The 22,731-nt window shown below is 39.3% G+C and overlaps 2 protein-coding genes across 2 annotated transcripts; one reads left to right on the top strand and one right to left on the bottom strand.

The window, feature by feature from the left end:
* The first annotated feature begins 4,088 nt into the window (after nucleotides 1-4,088).
* LOC139449409 (von Willebrand factor A domain-containing protein 2-like) lies at nucleotides 4,089-14,646 on the top strand. Its single transcript, XM_071230778.1, has 7 exons — nucleotides 4,089-4,146; nucleotides 6,444-6,632; nucleotides 8,212-8,355; nucleotides 9,343-9,456; nucleotides 11,512-11,697; nucleotides 13,291-13,434; nucleotides 14,084-14,646. Exons 1-7 carry the CDS (start codon nucleotides 4,089-4,091, stop codon nucleotides 14,644-14,646), a joined length of 1,398 nt encoding a protein of 465 aa, XP_071086879.1.
* Nucleotides 14,647-17,688: 3,042 nt separating this feature from the next.
* Nucleotides 17,689-20,903, bottom strand: LOC139450632 (uncharacterized). The gene is made up of 5 exons (XM_071232417.1): nucleotides 20,831-20,903; nucleotides 20,281-20,411; nucleotides 19,549-19,668; nucleotides 19,257-19,403; nucleotides 17,689-18,049 (listed from the first exon to the last, which is right to left on the bottom strand). Exons 1-5 carry the CDS (start codon nucleotides 20,843-20,845, stop codon nucleotides 17,881-17,883), a joined length of 582 nt encoding a protein of 193 aa, XP_071088518.1. The 5' UTR covers nucleotides 20,846-20,903; the 3' UTR covers nucleotides 17,689-17,880.
* Nucleotides 20,904-22,731: the final 1,828 nt, after the last annotated feature.

Below are 22,731 nucleotides of genomic sequence, written 5' to 3'. Positions count from 1 at the left end.
ATCTGACATCATTACTATTTGATAGTGATCCATAAACACATGCTCATGATATAGTCGGAATTGGACAATCGACTCTATTTCTATTGGATATATTAGGGTAAATTACATTTTTTTCAAATAAGAACTGTAGGTGAATTAAGTTAGTAACGTTGGAGGACGGGTGAACACAGCTGGAGTGTAGAGTTTTTCAAGTTGAGCACTTGTTTTGAATATATCAAAAGTTAACTTCTTATATGTCAACTGCTTTATTGTGAGGCACACAACGTTTCGGAGTATATGCTTACTCCTTCATTAGGTGAATGAATGCCATGAGGCAGATAGCATATACAATGTATATGTACATGTAAGGACAACAAAATTAATAAGATAACAAAAGGTGGAAAATAACAAAGGGTGGAAACTAACAAGGGAAGCCAACAGATGATTGGCGCTGATAGGTGATTAGCAATAGACTATGGAAGCCAACACTTTACAGTAATTAACGCTGATGGTATGGAAGTCAGTACTTAAGTTATCATAGATAAGTAATAGGTAATGGACACTGGGCAAACGGGAGGCCGGGGGTAATTAGCACTGATGGGTGAAAGAATGGACATAACAAAGGGCAAATTGAAGCCAGCAAGGTGATTAACACCAACAAAGATCAAAGCAATAAGTCCCAAGCACTAGGCAGATATGTTCCCTGGTCGCGGCTCATGGCTGGCTTGTGTCCCGTCCATGGGAGCCGTGCCAATTCACACTATATGATTGTGGGTTCGAATCCCGGATCGCCCCGATTATGTTTCTAGGTTTGTCAGCACCATACCCGTGCTCGTGGGTTTGACTGAAGTGGTAAACGTCTGAGACCTGCATCACTTCGGGCTTTCCTCCAAAATTAAGCTGACACGCCGTGATATAACTGGAATACTGTTAAAAGCGGCGTTAAACCCAACTCACTCACTCACTCTTTCAGCAGGTAGAAAGTTTTAAACAACATCCACTCGTCTTTTATTTCTGAAGCAAAGTTACCAACGAGTGTGGTAGATATTACATCCAGTTACTTGCTTTTTTAAATTTGTTTAAATATAGCGGTCTCTTATGCAGGAATCTCGTTTACGCAATAAATGTTATATGTTATGTTTGTATGTTGAACAAAGCCACGTAAATTTGGTAACGAAATTAAAACTGTTATTACTGACCGCCCCCTATTTTTAGAGAATTAAGGATTTGGTGATGTCTGGCTTTTTTGTAATAAACCCATTTTTTGTTTTAAACATGTTACGTCAGCGAATAAAAGACAGGGTTTTACAGGTTTCAAACTGACATAGTGATTTATCCGAAAGTCCACAAATGGCCTATTATACACAGTTAAAACATCAATTTCATATGAAAACCCTTTCAGTAGTTACTGTATTACTGTAAAAATATTAAGGACCACATGGACTCGCTTTCGGTTTAGTTCTCACAATTTAGAAGTGAACGTGGTCGCCATTTTAATATTCATCGCGAATTTAGAAAATGTAAAGTTTGTATCTTAAAAAAACCCGAAAATGAATATATCTTAACGCAAAGTGACACCAACCAGAATTTAATATCTTCCCAAATATTTTGAAGTTTAATACACGACTGTCGTCGCAAGAACTGTTATCAATGTCAATACAGCGAAGTATTTGTTTCATGCCAATGTTTTTAGAAACAAATACTGCAACTTTTATTGCATGTCATTATGTTAACACTGCTAAAGATCAAACATATCTTGTATTTATACTGTTTGCAGCCAAATTGTATTTCGTTTGCACAAAAAGGCCCGAGAGCTACGAATTACTGATTAAAGTTAGGTGATGTGTCTTTCAATATTTTAATAAGTGACACAGTTTATCGAATTCCATTGAGATATTAGTCACCGAAGGCAGAAATAGGCCAACAATGTAACAGAGCAGGGATACTGAAATAAAATTCGATAGGGACCCTGCGACATTCTGTTGAACATAATGTAATGAAAGACTCACAAATTACGAATAACGGTAAGCCAATCTCCGGTCAATTTTGCACACACAGCAAACTTCCCTTATTATTGGTTTCAAAACTAGAAAATATCAATGTGTTTTAATATTTCTCAAGCGACGTAGAGCAAATATAAAACCAAATCTGACCTTGTGATATTGCATCGATATCATATCTAATTAATTAAATAAGCCTCAAATAAGGCCGAACTTTCAACATTGAAGACAGTTCCAGCGCCCAGCGAAGGCAGTTCTAGCACGGTAGAGAAAAGGTAGGTTATTAGAGTTCAGGTAAGGGAACGCCCATACTATTCGAGAGTTGTGGAAAAAGGAGACACACAATATTATATTTCGAGAGCATCCACCATGTACACTGGACGAGTTATTTTCGTGTGTTAAACATGAGGGCAATTTTTCGGGAACAGTTTATATTTTTCAAAATGGTTTAGAATATCAGATCAATTATTTTTAACCCGGACCCCGTTCTACTGTTCTACACTCATTTGTTTACCTGTAGAACAGTAGAACGGGATCCGGGTTTTAAAAAATTGATCTGATATTCTAAAACATTTTGAACAAAATAATCAGTCGTTTCACCTCTCGGCATTTAAAAAAAGTAGTAATGAGGAATTAATGTTGAACACAGTAATGACATGTGCTTTTTATGTTTGTGATGCCATACCTCCTTCGACTATATGGAAGCCAAACGATTTTGGTTTGGTTTGGTTTGTTGTTTAACGCCGCACTCAGCAATATTCCAGCTATATGACGGCGGTCTGTAAATAATCGAGTCTGGACCAGGCAATCTAGTGATTGATATCATGAACATCGATCCATGCTATTGGGAACGATGACATGCATCATACAAGTCAGCGAGCCTGACCACGCGATCGCGCTAGTCGCCTTTTACAAGCATAGTCGCCTTTTACCCCAAGTATGGGTTGCTGAAGAACTATTCTACCCCGGATCTTCACGGGTGGAAGCCAAACGAAGTTAGGGGACAATTACATAGCAGGAACGTGGGAGTCAAACACTTGTCAAAACTCATGGACACACATAACCAAATGGATAGAACATTTTGTTGATTTGTTTGTTGTTTAACACAATATAAGTAATATTCCAGCTGCATGTCGTAATTCTGAGTCTGGCCCAGACAATCCAGTAATTGACATCTTGAGCTTCAATCTTCGCTATTGGGATTCGATTATATCCATCAATCAAGTCAGCGAGCCTGACCACTCGGTCCCGTTAGATAAGCATGGGTTGCTGAAGACCAATTCTAACCCAATTCTTCACGGGTCTGTGATAGAACAGTGTATTATTGTCCAGTTGAGCCCTGAGCGACCTTTGACCGCAAAATGAAAATGAATCATGCTGGTTCTTTTTAGCCAAATTATCAACCGGATCCGCATCTGCCAAAGGCAAGGGAGTTAACTGACTAAAAATGTATAGTTTCCACAGGGTTGGCATTCAATAACCTAACTTCCCTCGGGAAGATGCCTGATCCGTTGTCAGTCCCAGTTGTCTGCTTAACATATTTTTTTACCTCCTCGGGGCCGATTCGTAAAATTTGGTCTGAAACAATTGAAAACCCACACAAAAGTGTCCTCTCTGAACACCATTTTAGGTGAAGATGAGAAGCGCTCAGAAACGAGAGGGGTTAAAATATTCACATTATTATTATATTGCCATTATTTTCTCTATTTATTTTCTGTTTACGTTCATCTTTAAGATGAAAACAGATTTGCAGCTCTAACTGTTTCGTGAGTTCGGACCGAGGACCTGGAAACCACGTGCTCTTCTCTGACCGGCTGACAACAAATTCACTATTGAATAATTAATGGATTTGTGTTTTCATAAACAGTGTAGATGTATTTCCAATAAAGTGGAGAAGAAAATGATTAGGACGATGTTGGTAGATGATTATAACCAAACCTTAGGCTTTGAAGCAATTTGGACGGAATCTAATTGTATCTGCTCTGATTTTTTTTATTTCATTCCCCTTGTAAAATAATATGGTACTTATCACCACACATCGTCACCGTTTATGAGAATGATTATCATGTGAAAGGCCGCGGATACATGCTATATATGTTCTTACAGATAATGATGGGAACGCCGCTACTGCTGTTGTTCCTGATCCCACTAACGTCAGCCATAGATGGTAGGTCATTTTGGAAGGCTTAGTGATTTAAAGAAACTATACCTCTCAGTTGGTTTTGTTATATGTTTGATTTTCAATTGAAAATATCTTAAAGGGCAAGTAAAGTGAAGATAAAATATTGAGATTTTTCGGTGAATATTGATTTTCCTGAATATAAGTAGTCAATTTCCGAGAGAGAAAAAATCATAATATTTAAATGTCCAAGTGAAAGTGCTGAAATAACTTGCCCCGTAATCGGCTTCCAAAACAAACCCATTTGGGGACGTGGTCTGAAACTATCGGACAGCAGTGACAACTGTTTTCAGTGGCTGATACGTTTGCAGCACTTATCTTTCTTGTGATTATCAGCCGTTATGTTTGTTTGTTTGTTTGTTTGTTGTTTAATGCCGCACTCGGCAATATTCCAGCTATATGACGGCGGTCTGTAACATAATCGAGTCTGGACCAAGCAATCCAGTAATTGACATCATCAGCATCGATCCACGCAATTGGGGATCGATGACATATATCAGCCAAGTCAGCGAGCCTGACCACCCGATCCCGTTAGTCGCCTTTTACGACAAGCATTGTCGCCATTTACGGCAAGTATGGGATCCTGAAGACCTATTCTACCCCGGAGTCCAACAAAAATAACAACATTGCATATATTGTTGAATGTGTGAAGAGACGTTTGATCTTGACGTTGTGAATAATTAATATAGCAATTAACAATCGGTAACTAGCGTTTTATTACTAAACTTCTTTTTGGGTAATAAAACAAAGGGGCCCTATTCCAAAATCAAATGGCTGTCAGGGATTAATCCCCTGAGCAAACAACCGAAGACATCTCAGGTGACATGAGTTGTGGATACGGTAATGAAATGGATGAGCAGACATATTTGATAAAGTATGCCCTAACGTTTTATCAAAAGCAAAATTACTGTGTTGACTTTCCCTTTAATTCAGCGTTATTATATCCAAGAAAATGAACTTACTGGTGCTTATACAGCACCCATAGATTACTTCTACGTATTTTATTATTTATATGCAATTAGATTGAAAAACTTTTTAAAATAAACATAAAAATAAAAATTCGCATCCTACGCAATTCCTGATGGGTATCTTTGACATCTTATGATAGAAAATCTATTACCGTATTCGATTAATAGGCGCCCAGGGCGCTCTCAAAATTAGAAATAGGGGGCTCTTATTAGAATATTATTTTGGTGAAAAAAGACAGTGTTGAAAGATAAATTTCGAGGTTTATGCTGACAGCCTGAAATGTTTATGTACGACAGATATATTTTTCCAGAATTCAATTGCCCATAATTAAGGGTGCATATAACACACGAATGCGAATAAATAGGTCGTGTGTACATTGATCAATCGGAAAGGGTGCTAATTGGGATTGTTCACTAGTCAATATATTAGTAATTGGGATTGTTCACTAGTCAATATATTAGTAAATATCGCCGTTGGCGCTTATTAGAGCGGGGCGCTTATTATGTCGAATACGGTAATGTCTTATTGCTTCACAAATTTACAGCATTTTCAAACATGGTAGGGGCAAGTTGTTGCAAATTTACTTCATAGCCCAGTCTTCATTGGATCAAATTATTTTTGCACAAAATTACCCAGCTTCAGATTACATTTTACAAACTGTTGCACGAATGGGTGATGGTTAAATTGACAAAATAAAATGTATTTAATTTTATTTTTCAATAACTATTAAAACAAACTCGGTATACTTTCTTTAACCATCAGTTTAGATCTGGCTTCATGCAGTTACATATCAAATGCGGGAAAGGTTTACAAATGCGTTTTCTATACCATTAACAGTAAATGTTCTTTTACACTTGCACTTTCTTGAAGACCGAAACAAATGGTTAGATTTAATCTGACGTGTCAGGCCCAAGTGAGCGTGACAGTTTGTTTTAACTCTGTATTGTTCACTATACACTCGGATTGGTGTTGACAGTATGTCATCGTAAAACAATGTTGTTGACTGTATTCATCGTAACATTATGGTGTTGACTGTATGACATCGTAACATCATTGTGTTGCACTCTGTGGCGGTAGGCAGCGTCCAGTGTCCTTCAATAAAATACAAGAAAGGCACAGCACAATTCAATACATGGAACATAATCGATGAATATTTATTTTTCTTGTCAATGGTAATCTCGCCGAAAGACCTGACAAAGTGGATATTTTCAAGAGTGACACAGCCACGAATTAAATGCCATTCTTTTGTTACGAGTTGAAATAAACGTGTTATTTGTCAAGAAAAGACTCTATGTTTAACATGTTTCATTTACTAGACATTTGCAGAGAGAGGAGTACCTCAGTGAACTACCTTCAAAAACGATGGCCGTTTATCAAAGGTGAAGGTACAATGGACGATTCAACACTAGAGCCGAAAACCTTCAAAGCACATGATCAAGGGTCTCTATTGGAATATGCGCCTGGTGTAGGTTATTGTGGCGGAAAGTATCCAATCTGGAGAAAAGGTAACTTCAGCTCGGACTCATATCTTAAAATAGTGAGTGAGTGAGTTTGGTTTAACGCCGCTTTTAACAGTATTCCAGTTATATCACGGCGTGTCAGCTTAATGTGGGAGGAAAGCCCGAAGTGATGCAGGTCTCAGACGTATATAAATTACCACGGGTATGGTGCTGACAAAACTAGAAACATAATCAGGGCAAACCGGGATTCGAACCCACAATCATAGGCTTCTGGCGTGCCCAAGGGACGCAACTCTGCACAGCGAATCGCGGCGCCTTAGACGACTGGGCCACCCGTGCCCCCACCTTCACACAGCTTCATGAAACTGGTGTGTAATTTGAAACAATACTTGGTGGGAAAAAATATATCATAAGTTATGTTGAACTTATTTGCTTGTCTACATTTGTGGCACATTTTGGTATTTGTTGCTTGTAAACACGATAATGTATCTCATACAATGTCTTTTTAATGGGTAGTGATATAGATGATATAAACCAACACGAAAAACTTGGTATCACGATTTGATAAAAATGCAAACGGGGTCACCCAGCAGGAACTACTCGAAGTAAGCATAACACATCCATGTAAGCATTATTCATTCATGTAATGCCAATTTTCTCCAACCAAACTTTTAGGCTGGTTTGTAACTCGCATTCTGAATGGTCCGTTTCACTGAGCCATGTACCAAATCAAATACATGTACTTACGACAACCGTAGCATTTAGACGATCATAACTCCAATATTTTAACATACACACGTACTTACGACAAACATAGCGCTAAGATGAGGGTAACTCCAATATTTCACCATACACACGAACACATTACTCCAATATGTTAACATACACACGTACTTACGAAAAACATAGCGCTAAGATGAGGGTAACTCCAATATTTCACCATACACACGAACACATTACTCCAATATGTTAACATACACACGTACTTACGACAAACGTAGCGCTATGATTATGGTAACTCCAATATTTTACCATATACACGTACACGTTACTCCAATAATTTAACATACACGCGTACTTACGACAACCGTAGCGTTAAGACGATCGTTACTCCAAAATTTTACCATATACACGTACTTACGACATGTTTTGAGGAACTGGAACCGCTTAAGACACTCATCACTATGCAGTGAATTACCACCCATGGCCCCGCCGATTAGGTTGGTTTGTTGTTTTACGCCGCACTCAGCAATATTCAAGCTGTATGACGGCGGTCTGTAAATAATCGAGTCTGGACCAGACAATCCAGTGATTGATGTCATGAGCATCGATCCACGCAATTGGGATCGATGACATTCTTCTACCAAGTCATCGAGCCTGACCCCCCGATCCTGTTAATCGCCTCTTACCACAAGCATACCGCCGAAGAGGATAGTCATCACGTCGAATTTGCCATTAAGGGAAATATGTATTTTTCTCATTGACAACTTAATATTAACACGTTTTTTTTCATATACATTTTAATTAACACCTGACGGAATTCATCATGTGAACTGACAGCATGATTGTTCCTCTATAAATATCTGATGTCTCATGAGTACATATGACACGTGTAATTTTCTAGAAAGAGGCGATGGTGTTTCCGTGGTATGCATTCAAAACGAGACAAGCACCTGTTTCAAAGAAATGGAGATAGTGTCAAAGCAATGCAATAATGAAGAAGTATACAGACTAAACACCGATGTTGTTGGGAGCGTATTTTGTTTTCGTAAGTATGATTCCCTAATCCGGCATTTATATATATATAAATATATATAAATTTATATATAAAATGGAGAAGATATTGAGCAAATAAAAAATTATAAACAGCCAAAGACAACCCACAAATCTTAGAAAGATTTTGACAAGTTCTAAATTTGATTCTGTGCGGTGACAAACGTTGCCTAACTTGCAGCAATATAATTCAAGGTTGTTCAGCCCAAATTACAAAGGACAGTAAATTTACTGTAAAACAAAATATGATTTGTGATACTAGAAATGTTATTTACTTGATTGTTTGTAGTGGATGCAATGAAAAGTATATGGGAAAGACAGAACCTTAAATTAAAAAGAAGAATGAATCTTCACCGTTGACAAATAAAGCAGCCACACAACCGCGCGATTCCACTCAGTGAAGATTTAGATGCATGTGGAAACGGCAACTTTTTAGTTTTCCCGCTACATCAGCTACATTTTGATCATGAACCTTCATTCATAAATATGCGCCTAAGTTAAATGTAAAGGCGTAAGTTATTTGTCCATTGTCACCTTGGTATTTTGACGTCACAGTTTTCCTAAATGTATATATATGAAATTCAAATGAATAAGAATTTATCCTCTCGAATGTCCCCTCTTTAATCTTAATTGAAATATGTGTTTCAAAGAGGCTCGCGTACGGCATTATGGGGATAAGAACTGGGCTGCTCGGAATCAGCGTAATGTGCCGGAGTTGGGTATTCATGTAAACCTGCGGCATGGTATCTCAGAGAGAGTACGTATGGACTTTTGTACATGCTCTCTCTCTCTCTCTCTCTCTCTCTCTCTCTCTCTCTCTCTCTCTCTCTCTCTCTCTCTCACACACACACACACACACACACACACACACACACACGAATATACACGAATGCATGTGTAATAATTTTGAACGCGACTTCAAACCCTATTTAACCTCGCCTCCAATAACCTACACCCACCTTCTTATTCCAAAACATTCTAGAACCCAATGCTTGTAAGGATGAACCGTGTCAGAATGGAGGCAACTGCACAAGTACGCTGGAAGGTTTTTCTTGCAGCTGTCCGGACGGGTTTTCAGGACCCACCTGTCAAGGAGGTGGGTGTGTTTTCTGCATAAAAACTCAAACAATTCAACTAAACTGAACAAAATTTCCTGTGACATTGAATAAGATTTAATGCAAAGTTAAATTTTTTACCAAATCTGAAACAATTTCGGTTTGCAACAGATAAAAGACCCCTGTAATTGTTCAAATGGTTTAATTTGCCAAACTGACTTCAGAAAATGCGTGATTTCATAAAAACATGAACATGCCAAAATGTCAATTTACAAATCAATAGTCCACCTCTGGTTGCGATGCAAGCAACACATCTTAGTCTCATGGAATGGACCAGGCGTCGCACGCAGTCCTGTGGGATATCTGTCCATATCTGCTGGAGCATGTTTCGAATTTCCTGGAGTGTCTGTGGAACACGTGGTTGACGTCGAAGGCGCCGATCCATCTCATCCCACATGTGCCCGATTGGTGAGAGATCAGGGGAGCGAGCCGGCCAGGGGATGATATTCACGTTGTTTTGTTGAAGAGAATCCTGAACAAGTCGAGCAATATGAGGCCGGGCGTTGTCGTGTTCAAAGGTAATGCCTGGGCCATGACAACGCAAAAACCGTAGAACAACAGGGCAGATGATGTCGCGGTAGCGCTGTCCATTGATATTTCCCTCTACCACTATCAAACGGGTCCTCTGTCTTGTCGTAATCCCACCCCATACCATAACGCTGCCGCCCCCGAACCAATCTTCTTCCATGACACAATGATTTACGTAACGTTCACCACGACGTCGGTACCGTCCATTGCTGTGGCTGAGGTGAAAACGAGACTCGTCAGTGAATAGAACTTGTCCCCACTGCATGCCCGTCCAGCGTAGACGCTGTCTGCACCACTGTAGACGTGCTTGACGGTGGTTTCCTGTCAAAATGGGACGTCTGGCGGGTCTTCTGGCGACAATCCCTGCACATCTGAGGCGACGACGTACGGTTTGTGAAGATATTCGTCGAAGGCCAGGGATGCTTCTTGCAGTCACTGTTGCTGGCTGGAATCGATTTCCTAGGTGTGTTGTTCGAATCAAGTTGTCTTGTCGATTGACTCGTTCCTGCTTCAAGCATACCATTGGGTCGCAGACGCTCATTTTCAGACAGGCATGGCATTTCGTAATGTTGAATAATTGCGTAATTTTGTTGTTTTTCTGAGTTGTTGTCAGCACGATGCTAAACAATGCATATGGAATCCCTTTGACGCACATGTTCTTATACCCATTCATGGGTAGTGAAATGCATGGGATTTGCATGGAATGCATGCTTTTCTGTAGCAGTTGCATTTTTGTGACTTGATTCCACACATGTACTACAATATTGAAAACCAAACTTTACTTGTTTGAAAAATACACTAAAATATTGGTGTCACAGGAACTTTTGTTGTTTAGTATATAAATCAAACACAAGAATAATATTATATTTGGTTTTGGTTTTGCAACACGTCTCAGTCAAAGTTTATTAACACACTTTCTGTATTGGAAGAAGTCATGTTGAATATGAGAGTGATTCACTTTGTGGACCCAGGAAACAGATGCAGTGATATTTGTTTATGTTTACAATAAATAAAAGCTTTAAAATCCTTTCCATAACCATAAAGGGCTGATCTGGTTAATTAGATGACAAGGATTTAGGAGAATAAACACTTGATTGATAAAAAAACACATACATTTTCATTGTGTGAATCAAGCAATATGTCGATATATTTTAAGGCAAATGAGTTGTAGATGATTTTTTCGTACTGAGCTACAAGTGGGCATGAAGGATGACGGGATATTTGATTACCAATCCAGGGAGCACATAGTATGACGTTCCAAATACTAGTGCACATGCCTCGAAAACTTATGTAGGCATATTAATACGCACAGTTACATAACTTAAGGGTTCGCTCGTCACGCCGAAGACCCGGGTTCGATTCCCGACATGGGTACATTGTGTGGAGCCCATTTCTGGTGTCCCCCGCCGTGATATTGCTGAAATATTGCTAAAAGCGGCGTAAAACCATACTCACTCACTGTTACCCGAAACGAATATGTCACAACGATGAAGTCTTTCTATTTGCAGATCCGTGTAGTAACACAATGATGTTACCCTCTATAGATAAACGTCAAGCTGAGGACAAAAAAGTCTCTTTAAACGACAATACGCTTCAAGCAGGCTGGTATGATGTTCCAAGAGGGATGAAGCCTTTGGACCAACAACCTAAAGGACCGGCCGCTTGTTCATCATGGTATCCCATTTATGCTATAGGTGGGGGCCGTGCTTTTGCGTCTTATCTCATAAACCATTTCAAGTTTATGTAAAGTGATATCGTGTCACATGATCTTCTGGTCCACCACTTGGTTGGCTGGTTTGTTTTGGCCGCCGTCGCAGCGCAGGAGTACTGCTGTACGGTGTCGGGCAACAAACACCTACATGTACCTTCTTATGCAAATTGTGGAAGTGGCGGATGCTAACGACAGGGTAGGACATTCCTAACATTTCTTTCTTGCGTGAATCGATGCGCATGATGTCAATCACTCGATTATCTGGCCCACACTCGATTTATATAGCTGTAAAATTGCTGAGTGTGGCGTTAAACAACAAACAAACAAACAACATGCCTTGTTTTTTTATGTTATTGAAAACTGAAAAAAACTTGCTATATTTGACTATGTCTTTTTAACCATCAGTCATTTCTGCAAAAGTCTGTAAAAAGTAATCTGTTGCCGGGTAATTTTGTGTAAAAATAAATTCGTACAATAAAGATTGGGGTAAGAAATTAAGTTAGACCTTTTTTAAATGTAAATTTATGCCGGAAAAAAGCAAACTTATATAAAAACACAAGATGTCCAACATAAGTCTCTTATGACACGGGATCGGCTGGTCAGGCTCGCTGACTTGGTTGATGCATGTCATTGATCCCAATTGCGTGGATCGCTGTCGAGAGACTCGATTATTTACATTTACCGCCGTCATATAGCTGGATTTTGGTTGGTTGGTTGGTTTTTTACGCCGCACTCAGCAATATTCCAGCTATATATGACAGCGGTCTGTAAATAGTCGAGTCTGGACCAGACAATCCAGTGATTGACATCATCAGCATCGAGCCACACCATTGGGGTCGATGACATGCATTAACCAAGTCGTTAGTCGCCTTTTCACGGGTCCATATAGCTGGAATATTGCTGAGTGCGGCGTGAAACAACAAACCAACCAACCAATCTTATGACACACTAAAGGACATTAATTATTAATTGATTAAAAGTGAGCACCTGTTGAGGGTGACCGGAGGCTATGTGTGTCTTTTAGTTGCATCATTAATATTTCTTGTTAAAGGAACAAAGACATGTTTATTTTTATACTACTAAATGTTTCCACATTTATAAAGCTGATGCAACTAATGTGTAATACGCAAAACCAAACGTGTTGATCGAACATGTAAAGATTTTGTGAAGGAATGGCTGAAAGACATATACACTGTAGGCGTGTTTACAATCACATTTATATGGACTTTGCAAGTCAACTATAGTTTGTTTGTTGTTTAACACCACACTCAGCAATATTTCAGCTATTTGATGGCAGTGTGTAAATAATCGAGTCTGGACCAGACAATCCAGTGATTGACATCATGAGCCTCTATCCACGCAATTGGGATACGGTGACATCCATCAACCAAATCAGCGAGCCTGACCATCCGATCCCTTTAGTCGCCTCTAACGACAAGCACAGTCGCCTTTTCCGGCAAGCATGGGTTCCTGAAGACGAAATCGTCTCCGGGTTCAACTATAGCTATTGAATTAATCGGTTCATACCTTCTTGAGCAATGTGTGTTTTTCTCAAATTATGTTTTATGATTTGCAGGGAGGAAAGGTGACCAGGTCGCCATGTGCATTGCTACGCCATATACAGCATGTGCTGGTCCCTTCGTCACCATGGTAACAAAATGTGAAGACAGGGAGGTGTATGGAATTTTCAAACGGTCGATGTTGTCAGCATACTGTTTCGGTAATATTTATACAAGTTTCATTAATTATAACGAGGATCACTTTTGTGGTCAACGATGGCCTGACCTGCATCACTTTAAGGTTTTCTTTCAGTGAAAGTGACGCTTCCTGATCTCACTGAAATAATATTGAAACGGCTCTAAACGCATTCATTCACTCTCTTACTGTCTTACTTGATAACGTCAGTCCTGTGAAGATTCCGGGTTATAAATGATCTTCAGCAACCCATACTTGTCGTAGGAGGCAACTAACGGGATCGGGTGGTCAGGCTCGCTGGCTTGGTTGATGCATGTCGTCGTATCCATATTGCGTATATCGATGCTCATGATGTCAATCACTGGATTGTCTGGTTCAGGCTCGATTATTTACAGACCGCCGTCAAATAGCGGGAATATACGATGACATGCATCAAACCATGTCAGCGAGCCTGACCACCCGATCCCGTTAGTCGTCTCTTACGACAAGCATTGTCGCCTTTTACGGCAAGCATGGGTAGCTGGAGACCTATTCTACCCCGGATCTTCACGAGTCCTTTGGTTTTGAATGGGTCCAGAGTATTTATCATCATACAATAGAGCTGTAATACCTGGATAATCATTAATCCGAACGCAGAACAAAATGAACACAAATACGTATATTCTTTGTTGCAGAATGCAACCCAGACCCTGTTGATCTTCTCATCATCGAGGATGTCTCTTCTTCCGTTGAGAAACATGATAATGATAAGGCACATGAATTCGTCATGAATTTTGTCAATGGCTCTAGTATCAGCAAGGAGGAAAGCAACGTCGCTTTTATTACTTTCTCCTCAAAGGCGCGCGTTGGCTTCAATTTGAATACATATGACAACAAAACAAATGTTCTCTCAGCTCTAAGTTCTCAGTGGGGTACGGGTGGGGGGACATACCTAGATCCCGCCATCAAACTGGCCAACGCGAACATCTACACTGAGTCTAGGGGTGATCGTCCAGATGCGAGGAACGTGGTTCTAATCATCACCGACGGCAAATACAAAGATGATGCTGTCGTGAGCATACAGGCGCTGCACGCAAAGGCGGAGGTGTTCGTCGTCACAGTGACGTCGAGCGTGGATAAGGCTGGTATCGCGAAGATCGCGTCTTCCGAGGATCACATATTTGACGTGGGTGGTACCCTGAGTTCGATCTCTACTGCGGTTTTTGACCCCTACTGCAACAGTACTGTTCCTGCTTAAATCAACTACCTGTAGCTGTGTCAAAGAAATAAACATGCAAAGTCAAAATAGTTTTTAGAAGTTTTGTATTTATAAGATCTATACACCGGTTTTACGCCGCTTTTAGCTATATTCCAGCAATATCACGGCGGGGGACACCAGAAATGGGCTTCACACAATGTACCCATGTCGGGAATCGAACCCGGGTCTTAGGCGTGACGAGCGAACGCTTTAACCACTAGGCTACCCGACCGCCCCTCCTGTGTTTTTAAAAGAAATGAAGTACCTGTGTTCGATTATGATGTTCCCACGTCAAAAGTTGCACTAAGGTCATAAATGTCTCCGAATTGCGTAACGTTTTGCTTTCCTCCTGCATTGAGCTGTCGCACTGTGATGTAACGGAATTTTTTGTACTGTTAAACGTTTTTTAAAACGACCTCAATACAAATAATATGGTAATTTAAATTAAGTAGCAGTTGTTAATTTTTGGCCATATTGTCGACTGTTCAGTACCCCATACTGTTCCAGTATTGGCCAAAATATTTTTTCAACTCGTTATGAAATAGGTAACTTTATCCCATGTAACTTCTTTCTCGATGACTTATATTGGTAAACAATCCAGTTTGTTTTCAATGTTATCAGTTCATATTAATATAAGTCCTTCAAAGTGACAATACCGGGAGAGAAGTCATGCCGCTCAACATTAGGTAGATGGTCCAATCGTGTCAGGCGTCGTACAGAGTTACGTCCCATAGGTGTACGAGAATCTTTGATCATGGGTTCAAATCCCAGATTCGGCCTGATTAAAAGTATTGGCTTTCAGCGCCAATCCCGTGCTCATGGGTTAAATCAGTGTGGCAAACGTCAATGACCTGCTCCACGTCGGGCTTTTCTTTCGCATATACTTGTAGCTGACACGCCTAAATATATCTGAAATACTGATTAGAGCGGCTTAATCCAAACTCACTTACTTTATTAACTATAGTGAGATTGTAAAGGATAACGTGACGCGAGAATGTATTTGAAACAAGGTTAACCAGAAATACAAGACTTACGTCAAGAGGATGGTTCATTACATTGTTTCTTGTACTTAAATTCAAAACGTGTATGTTACTTTGAAGGACACATAGTCGCTTTTAGCGTTCTGTAAACGTTTCAGTTTGATTTTTAAATACGTTTGTCAGATTCCTGTTTCAAATCCTCAACTGAAACTGCAAATCTAATTTTTCTGAACAGTGGGTCTCTAGAAAAGTATATTCCTTTATTTCCGATCTTGTATTATTTGGAGCATACGTAACCATCTACGTCATTTGAATGTTCGCTGATGTATTTTCATGGACAAGATTTTGTCAGTTACAATTTTTATTGATTAAGAATTTAAAACAGGAACGTTAAACATGTATCTATATCAGGATTCTGTTGTAGTGCCAACGCTAATAATTTGTACCTTGCCTTTGTCAAACTAGTGCCCGTACATACAAGGTTTAACATAAGTGTGTTTAATACTCTGACCTTCAGCGTGGGAGACTGTTAGAATTTGCTTTGCAGTTTTACTCTGCGTGTAGTGATAAATTTCGAAAAGATCTTTGTGTGATAAAAATATAAATGTACAATTAACTCGAGGCTATTATACAGAATGCACATTCAACCAATTTGTAATAACATGCTTGAAAGCAAACACCGTTTACAAATATGCAAGAATAGACGAATCACCTATTTCAAACATTGCGCGGTACGAACTATAAATAATTGGTGTTCTAATTAAAAGGGGTTTTGTATCCTCGATCTGCGTAGACTTCAGCAGTTTCCTCAGTGCATTATATTTTAGACCGCTCAAATTGTTTAGCCCATTCACATTCTGTTACACTATGTCTGAAATTATCGCAATCTTAACATGTTAAATAATGCTCGGGATCATAGCAGTTGCAGCACTTGGGTGAAATGTAAAGTATTTTATATCTAGGGATCGATACGCGATACAACGTTGTCCAATGCAAGTTGTTCTCCCCGTTTGCTGTGTGATAAACTGCTCCCATAACATTCGGGAAAGCCGATTTTGTCAAGTTGGATTACAATCGTGACTATGTCATGACAGAATCTGCTTTATCGGATCAAAATCGTTACAATGTCCTGTGTTGTCTGGACGATGTCCTGTGGATCTGGACGCTGTTGTAATGAACGGGCATAAATTGTTCATTGCCGTTTCTGGGTCCAGATTGCGTCCAGATCTTGCCGAATGCGAACCGATTTTGTCGATTCACTGTCCGGTCACTGTCGGATCGATCTCTGTTGGATCGTATTCGGGAGAATCGGGACAGTTTTCTTACCATGCGGAAGATACAAATCGGATCAGATTCGGATTGAGAACGGGAGAATCGGGACGAATGCGGTTGGAAACGGCTGAATCGGGACGCTTCCTGAACAATATCTCATAGTTTGAGAATTTCCCCACCACGAATCACAGGATCTTGATCAGACTTTTCACAAATTTTAATCGGGAATGGTCCTGTCAAGGACATCAGTAAACGTCCTGAATGTGTGATTGAGCCCTAACATGTTCATCTAGAAACATATACCAGAATGACAAGACTATAACAAGAGGGATGGCTCCTTTATATCGAGCAATGTTCCAGCAGTTTCAGCCTTTGGTGTTTAAACTTTTGAAGCACAATCGAGCTTACACTTTCTACGAAGAGTCTCAAACGGCTCTTTCTCAAAAGGTTTCTGATCACGGTATAACAGCTTCCAAGGCCTTTAAGTAAAGTTTTCAAGAAGTTTTGTGGTAGGCATGTGGAGGACATATCCCAGATAATAAACCTTGTATGTTCACACGCAAGATTTATATTATAAATAGTTTCGACTAAGCCAGGTTTATTATATAGGCGTGCACAAACTTGTATAGTAAACGACGAAGACACAAACAGGAATAATCTTTTTCTGTTTTATTATAAACCAAATTGAATTGACTACATTCTACAAAATAAGATGATTGTAACATCACATCAGCACTTGTAACAATATGAATAAAAAACAAAAAATAAAAACGATTTTTATTGTGTGTGTTTTGTTTGTTTTTTATGGCCGAAATTCCGTGCTTTTGTATAGTCAGATATATACACAAATAAGCTGACATATTTTCACACTCAGAGATAATGTTTTATAAACAGATAATAGTTCAGAAACATTAAGTCAGCTTGCTGTTACGGAGAAATGCCATTGAACCAATGACTCTTGAGGCCGAGGTCAACCATTGAGTTAATAGTTTCTGCACGCACAGTCTTGTGGGAGCCACAGGAAACGGAAGTTCAAACCGCTCTGGAAACCGCCGATCCTTCTTGTACAGTAAGATAGGAACCAGACCTTGGTGTAGTGAGTTCTCTGGCAGTAGCTCCGGGAACACATACACGGCTGCTTGCATGTTTTGCTGTGGAGAGAAAAGTATCAGCTTAATTCAAACTTACAGATAATTGCCTGGAAACACGCATGTATTTTCTTTGAAAGGAGGAGCCGCACAATTTAACTTTTTTCACTCTTTCTTCAGGACATCCAGCATGTCCAGCGAACGATTCATATTTCAGTAATACGTCATGTCAAGTTATATTTTCCCTAGAGCAAATTCTCTTTTCAAACAAATCACTTTACCCATCTGTAAATATTTGAGCTACAGTTACTGGACTTAAATATTCGTCTCTTTGCAAATCACTAAGCAGAACGTGTGACGAAACATTCCTTTACTGAAGCGGAAAGACATCCCAGCTGAATCTTGTGTGCTATATAAAGAATGGCAAGTCACGTGACAGCCAGCTGATGTCGTCTGCTTGCCCAAGTTATTGCACGGTCAGTCGCGGGAATTACAGGTCGAAAATCAGATGAATTGGGCTGTGAGAAATATTGTATTAGAATCAAAACATATTGGAAATCACTCTGACTTGGCAAGAAAAATACCTAGGACAACCATCAACAGTATAATTAGAAAACATGGGCGAGAGTGTTCGGCGGGAAATTTGTAACGAGATTAGAGATAAGACGGAACTTTTACAGGCCTTGAGTATGTTATGAAGGTGTCGAAACACCTCTGAAATATATTGACAATAATCTCGGACCTGTTTTTACATCATCCGTACGTGCTCCCATTCAGCAGGCACGCGCTGTGAAAGCGTACATCGAAAGTAATAATGTCAATGTGACGGAATGGCCGGCACAGTCTCCGGATCTCAATATCATTGAGAACATTTGGTTAAAAATCAAAAGACCGCCGTCAAATAGCCGGCATGTTACCTGAGTGCGGCGTTAAACGTCAATAACGTCAATAAAACAAACAAAAATCGAAAGAGGTCTTCAAACGGGCTGAAACTATCGGTTACCGCGCTGAAGTTTTCACGACTATCAATGACATTTGGACCAATAATGGTTTGGAGTATATTCGCCAATTGAATTGTATTCCAGCTAGGATTCTTGAAGTGATTCGTATGAAGAGGAATCGGACCACGTTTTAATGTGGGTCATTAAAAATATCTTTCAAAATTCGATTCTTCAAAGAAGCGAAATTTTGTAAACAAACGGCCGCCATATTGAAAGTGACAAATATTTATGTCAGCTGGCTGTAGTTTGACGATCCCGTGTAAACTCACCCGCAGGAGACGTATCTGACTTGCTGCTCGCTGGGTTTGATGACGTAGCAGCTGCCGTAGAAGCGGCCGAGGAAATTAACCCTTGGGGGACATGGCTCACATGCACTGGCGGCGAGACTGACCTCAAACAGCGGCTTGGAATTCGACCTGCAGGAATCGAGAAAAGGAAGTAGAACCAAACAATAAATCATGAACAATTAATGATAGGTAATGATTCATTCGTCAGGATCATAAATGTAATTCATTCATGATAATTATATTTATTCTTCATTTATATGTATTATTTGTATACCTTGATATGATGTCGGGATTGTCTTCAGGGACTGTCCTGGGCTCCGCGCATTTGCTGTTCTCAAGACCACTGAGAAACATCTGGCTCTGTCGATCTGTTGCAGACGCTGATATACGTCGTCTGGAAATACAGGATGACTTTATATAAATAAACTGTGGGGCAAAAGAAGTATACACGGATCTAAAAGTAATTACAAACGTTATCAAAACGTTACTCAGCTGAAAATAGTCCTTGACACATTGCAAACTTAAGTTCCAAAACACAACTATGACACACGTATCAAATACATCCCCATCGAATACTAGTAACCATTTATTGGGTTTGTTTTATGGTCAGCCACCATCAAACAAGGGTGTATACTTTCATTTGTCAGGCAGTTTAGTAATTCATGTAGGTTTCATTTTCGATTTTGAATTTGTTTTATTCTTCAAAATATTGAAGTAACACTGTTAAAACAACTTATGTCGATCGATGTTAGATCGCAAAGTTAAGCGAACACCAGGTGTCATTGCTATAGTATTTCCAATCATGAACTCACCTTATGTGTATCACTTCAAAATGCCTTTCAAAGACTTCATTTTCTATGCTTTATTTTGTTAATTCTTCAAAGTATTAAAATGACACTGTTACAAGAACTTATGTCACTCGTGGATACGTTATGATGTAGGACGCGCAAAGTTAAGCGAAAACCTGGTGTCATCATTGCTGTAGTATTTCCAATCATGAACTCACCTGAGAGAAGCGTATGACCGTATGACAGCTAGGGTGGTGTTGGGCTCCAAATTCAATGCGTTGTCATCAGGAGCCGGGCATTGTCCAGCCACAGCACTGATCAGTACACATGCACTTAATAGGTAGACAATCTGGAAATAGGTAATGAAATCAAATCAAATTCGAATATGTACCGAAACCATTATTTACCGTATTAAGAAACTTATTGAAATATTAGACATGCATTAGACGCGTTCAGGTTTAAATTAATGTAATTTTATCACACATTTCTGGAATATTAACTGATTTAACGTTTTCTCAAGGTTGTGTCTAAAAAAAGTAAAAATACCAATTTAGGATATTTGCAACTTTTACATTTGCCAAATTCCTACTTTAATCAATCATATTTGTCACAACAATTTCATCTAAACGTGTCAAGTCAATGCGACATGACAATTGTACAATGTTGACTAAATTCTTGAAAAATATTTCTTTCGAAGCGAATTTTTACAATGATATAATGCTATAATACAACTCAATGCGAAATGAAAACCAAACAAATTTGACTTACCATTTTGAGATTCATCTTGATGATCCTGGCTTGTTCGTGGATGCCGGCGCGTCAGCTTACGGTTGAGTTGTCTTGCAGTCTTGGAGACGTTTGCTGCTTCGTCCTCCCTACATCTTATATAGTCTGTGGAACCACCCAAGAGAAGGATTCCACCAATGGCTTGGAAACTTCCTGGTTGTGACATCCGGGTAGCATTTGACTTCTGGTTGTGACATCCGGGTAGCACTCGACTTTATTGATGGTGCGCGGCCTAGGAGTTATTTTTAGTCTGTCACGTCAACGCTCATTAAATAGGTAGGTTAGTCATGCGCGCAGTTGCGTCTCAAAGCCCGACAAGACATAATGATCAAGCGAAAACGTCTCTAGTTCTATTTTTAGATTATGAAGGACTACGATTTGATATATTAATAACATGGTGACCTTTTGTAAGATAATATATTCTGCTTATACACCCGTATAAAAACATAATAATAAGATCCGATCCGCCTAGTTCTATTTTTAGATTCGCTGTATTCGTGCACGACTTGATAGATTTAGAACAGGGCTGACTTGATGTGACATAAGGAATTCGTAGTTTGTTAACAAGTTGAATATATTTTACTCAATAATGATATTTTAAATTACCCATGTATAAGACTTCATCGCTGTTAAAGGTCTACTTTTGTTTTCCTATAGGTTTCCTTTATCTGTTTTAGTATAAAGAGCAAACGTTATTGGTACATGCCTTCATTTTTCTCATATGAAAATGTCCTCCAAAACATACGAAACTGATCAATTATTTATTTATGCCCGTACTTAGGGGGCCACGGGCCTGTAGCACAATGTATTCACGAAGTGGAGTAATAGACTTTCATTACTAAATTGATATGAGACATGACTTTTCAAGGTAATGGTATGATATTAATGTTTTAATATTAGGCAAATCTGCTGTGTCCTGCAGGTGTAGTTTCTAGTATTGCGGGACAAATTTTCTTGACATTTAAGTCTCACCACAACCCTTCGCGTATGTATGAGCCTGGAATTTATTTTGACACGAATAACTAAATATATTCAAGAAGAATTTGATAAACATGTTTCACTTTTCTTAACCGTGACATTCATTTTTTAGGTGTTTCAAGACATTTTATGTGATTGAAAATCGCTGATTAAAGAGAACACAATGAATTGTTAAATAAAACGGTACCTTATATTTTGGTTCCTGCTCACGTATTTGCGTATTTAAAGGTTAGTAAAATAGTCCGCCGTATATAGTCATTTCCAGCCCATACATTGTTATTGCTGAAATGTGTGAAATTGAGACATTGTCGCTGTGTAATCACGGTATTAAGAACTCATATTTCGATGTATATGGTTTGTATTTAAGTCAGCAGACAAAGTACGTTTTGAATTATTTGCTCAGATTGCCTGTTTACCTTTTTCGTTTAACTGTTTTCAACCAATCACATTTTAGCACGCATGCCCATGTCATATTTTGTAATATGTTCTTACATACGTGTTACCACTGACACACTTAGAGATGAGTACTGTACATTTTATCCTTATTCATAGTATATTCTTATTCATGGTATATCAGACCCGTGAAGATCCGGGGTAGAATAGATCTTCAGCAACCCATGCTTGCCGTAAAAGGCGACTATGATGTCGTAAGAGGCGACTAACGGGATTGGGTGGTCAGGATTGCTGACTTGGTTGACGCATGTCATCGAATATTCCAGCTTTATGACGGCGGCCTGTAAATAATCGAGTCTGAACCAGACAATCCAGTGATTGACATCATGAGCATCGATAGGCGCAATATGGATACGACGACATGCATCAACCAAGTCAGCGATGTCATCGATCCCAATGGCGTGGATCGATTCTCATGGTGTCAATCACTGGATTGTCTGGTCCAGACTCGA

Source organism: Haliotis cracherodii, unplaced genomic scaffold (genome assembly GCF_022045235.1).
Source record: "Haliotis cracherodii isolate W230 unplaced genomic scaffold, xgHalCrac1.p SCAF_8, whole genome shotgun sequence".
NCBI lineage: Eukaryota > Metazoa > Mollusca > Gastropoda > Lepetellida > Haliotidae > Haliotis > Haliotis cracherodii.
Note: the sequence above shows the minus strand (reverse complement) of the source record. Positions and strands in the feature narration are given on the sequence as shown.

Coding starts and splice junctions, on each gene's coding strand:
- LOC139449409 (XM_071230778.1), top strand. CDS start 4,089: ATGATGGGAACGCCGCTACTGCTGTTGTTCCTGATCCCACTAACGTCA. Junction 6,633..8,211: donor GTATCCAATCTGGAGAAAAG/GTAACTTCAGCT, acceptor GTAATTTTCTAG/AAAGAGGCGATGGTGTTTCC. Junction 11,698..13,290: donor GTATCCCATTTATGCTATAG/GTGGGGGCCGTG, acceptor TATGATTTGCAG/GGAGGAAAGGTGACCAGGTC.
- LOC139450632 (XM_071232417.1), bottom strand. Junction 19,669..20,280: donor CGGTCATACGCTTCTCTCAG/GTGAGTTCATGA, acceptor CTGTATTTCCAG/ACGACGTATATCAGCGTCTG. Junction 18,050..19,256: donor GTCAGATACGTCTCCTGCGG/GTGAGTTTACAC, acceptor TTCTCTCCACAG/CAAAACATGCAAGCAGCCGT.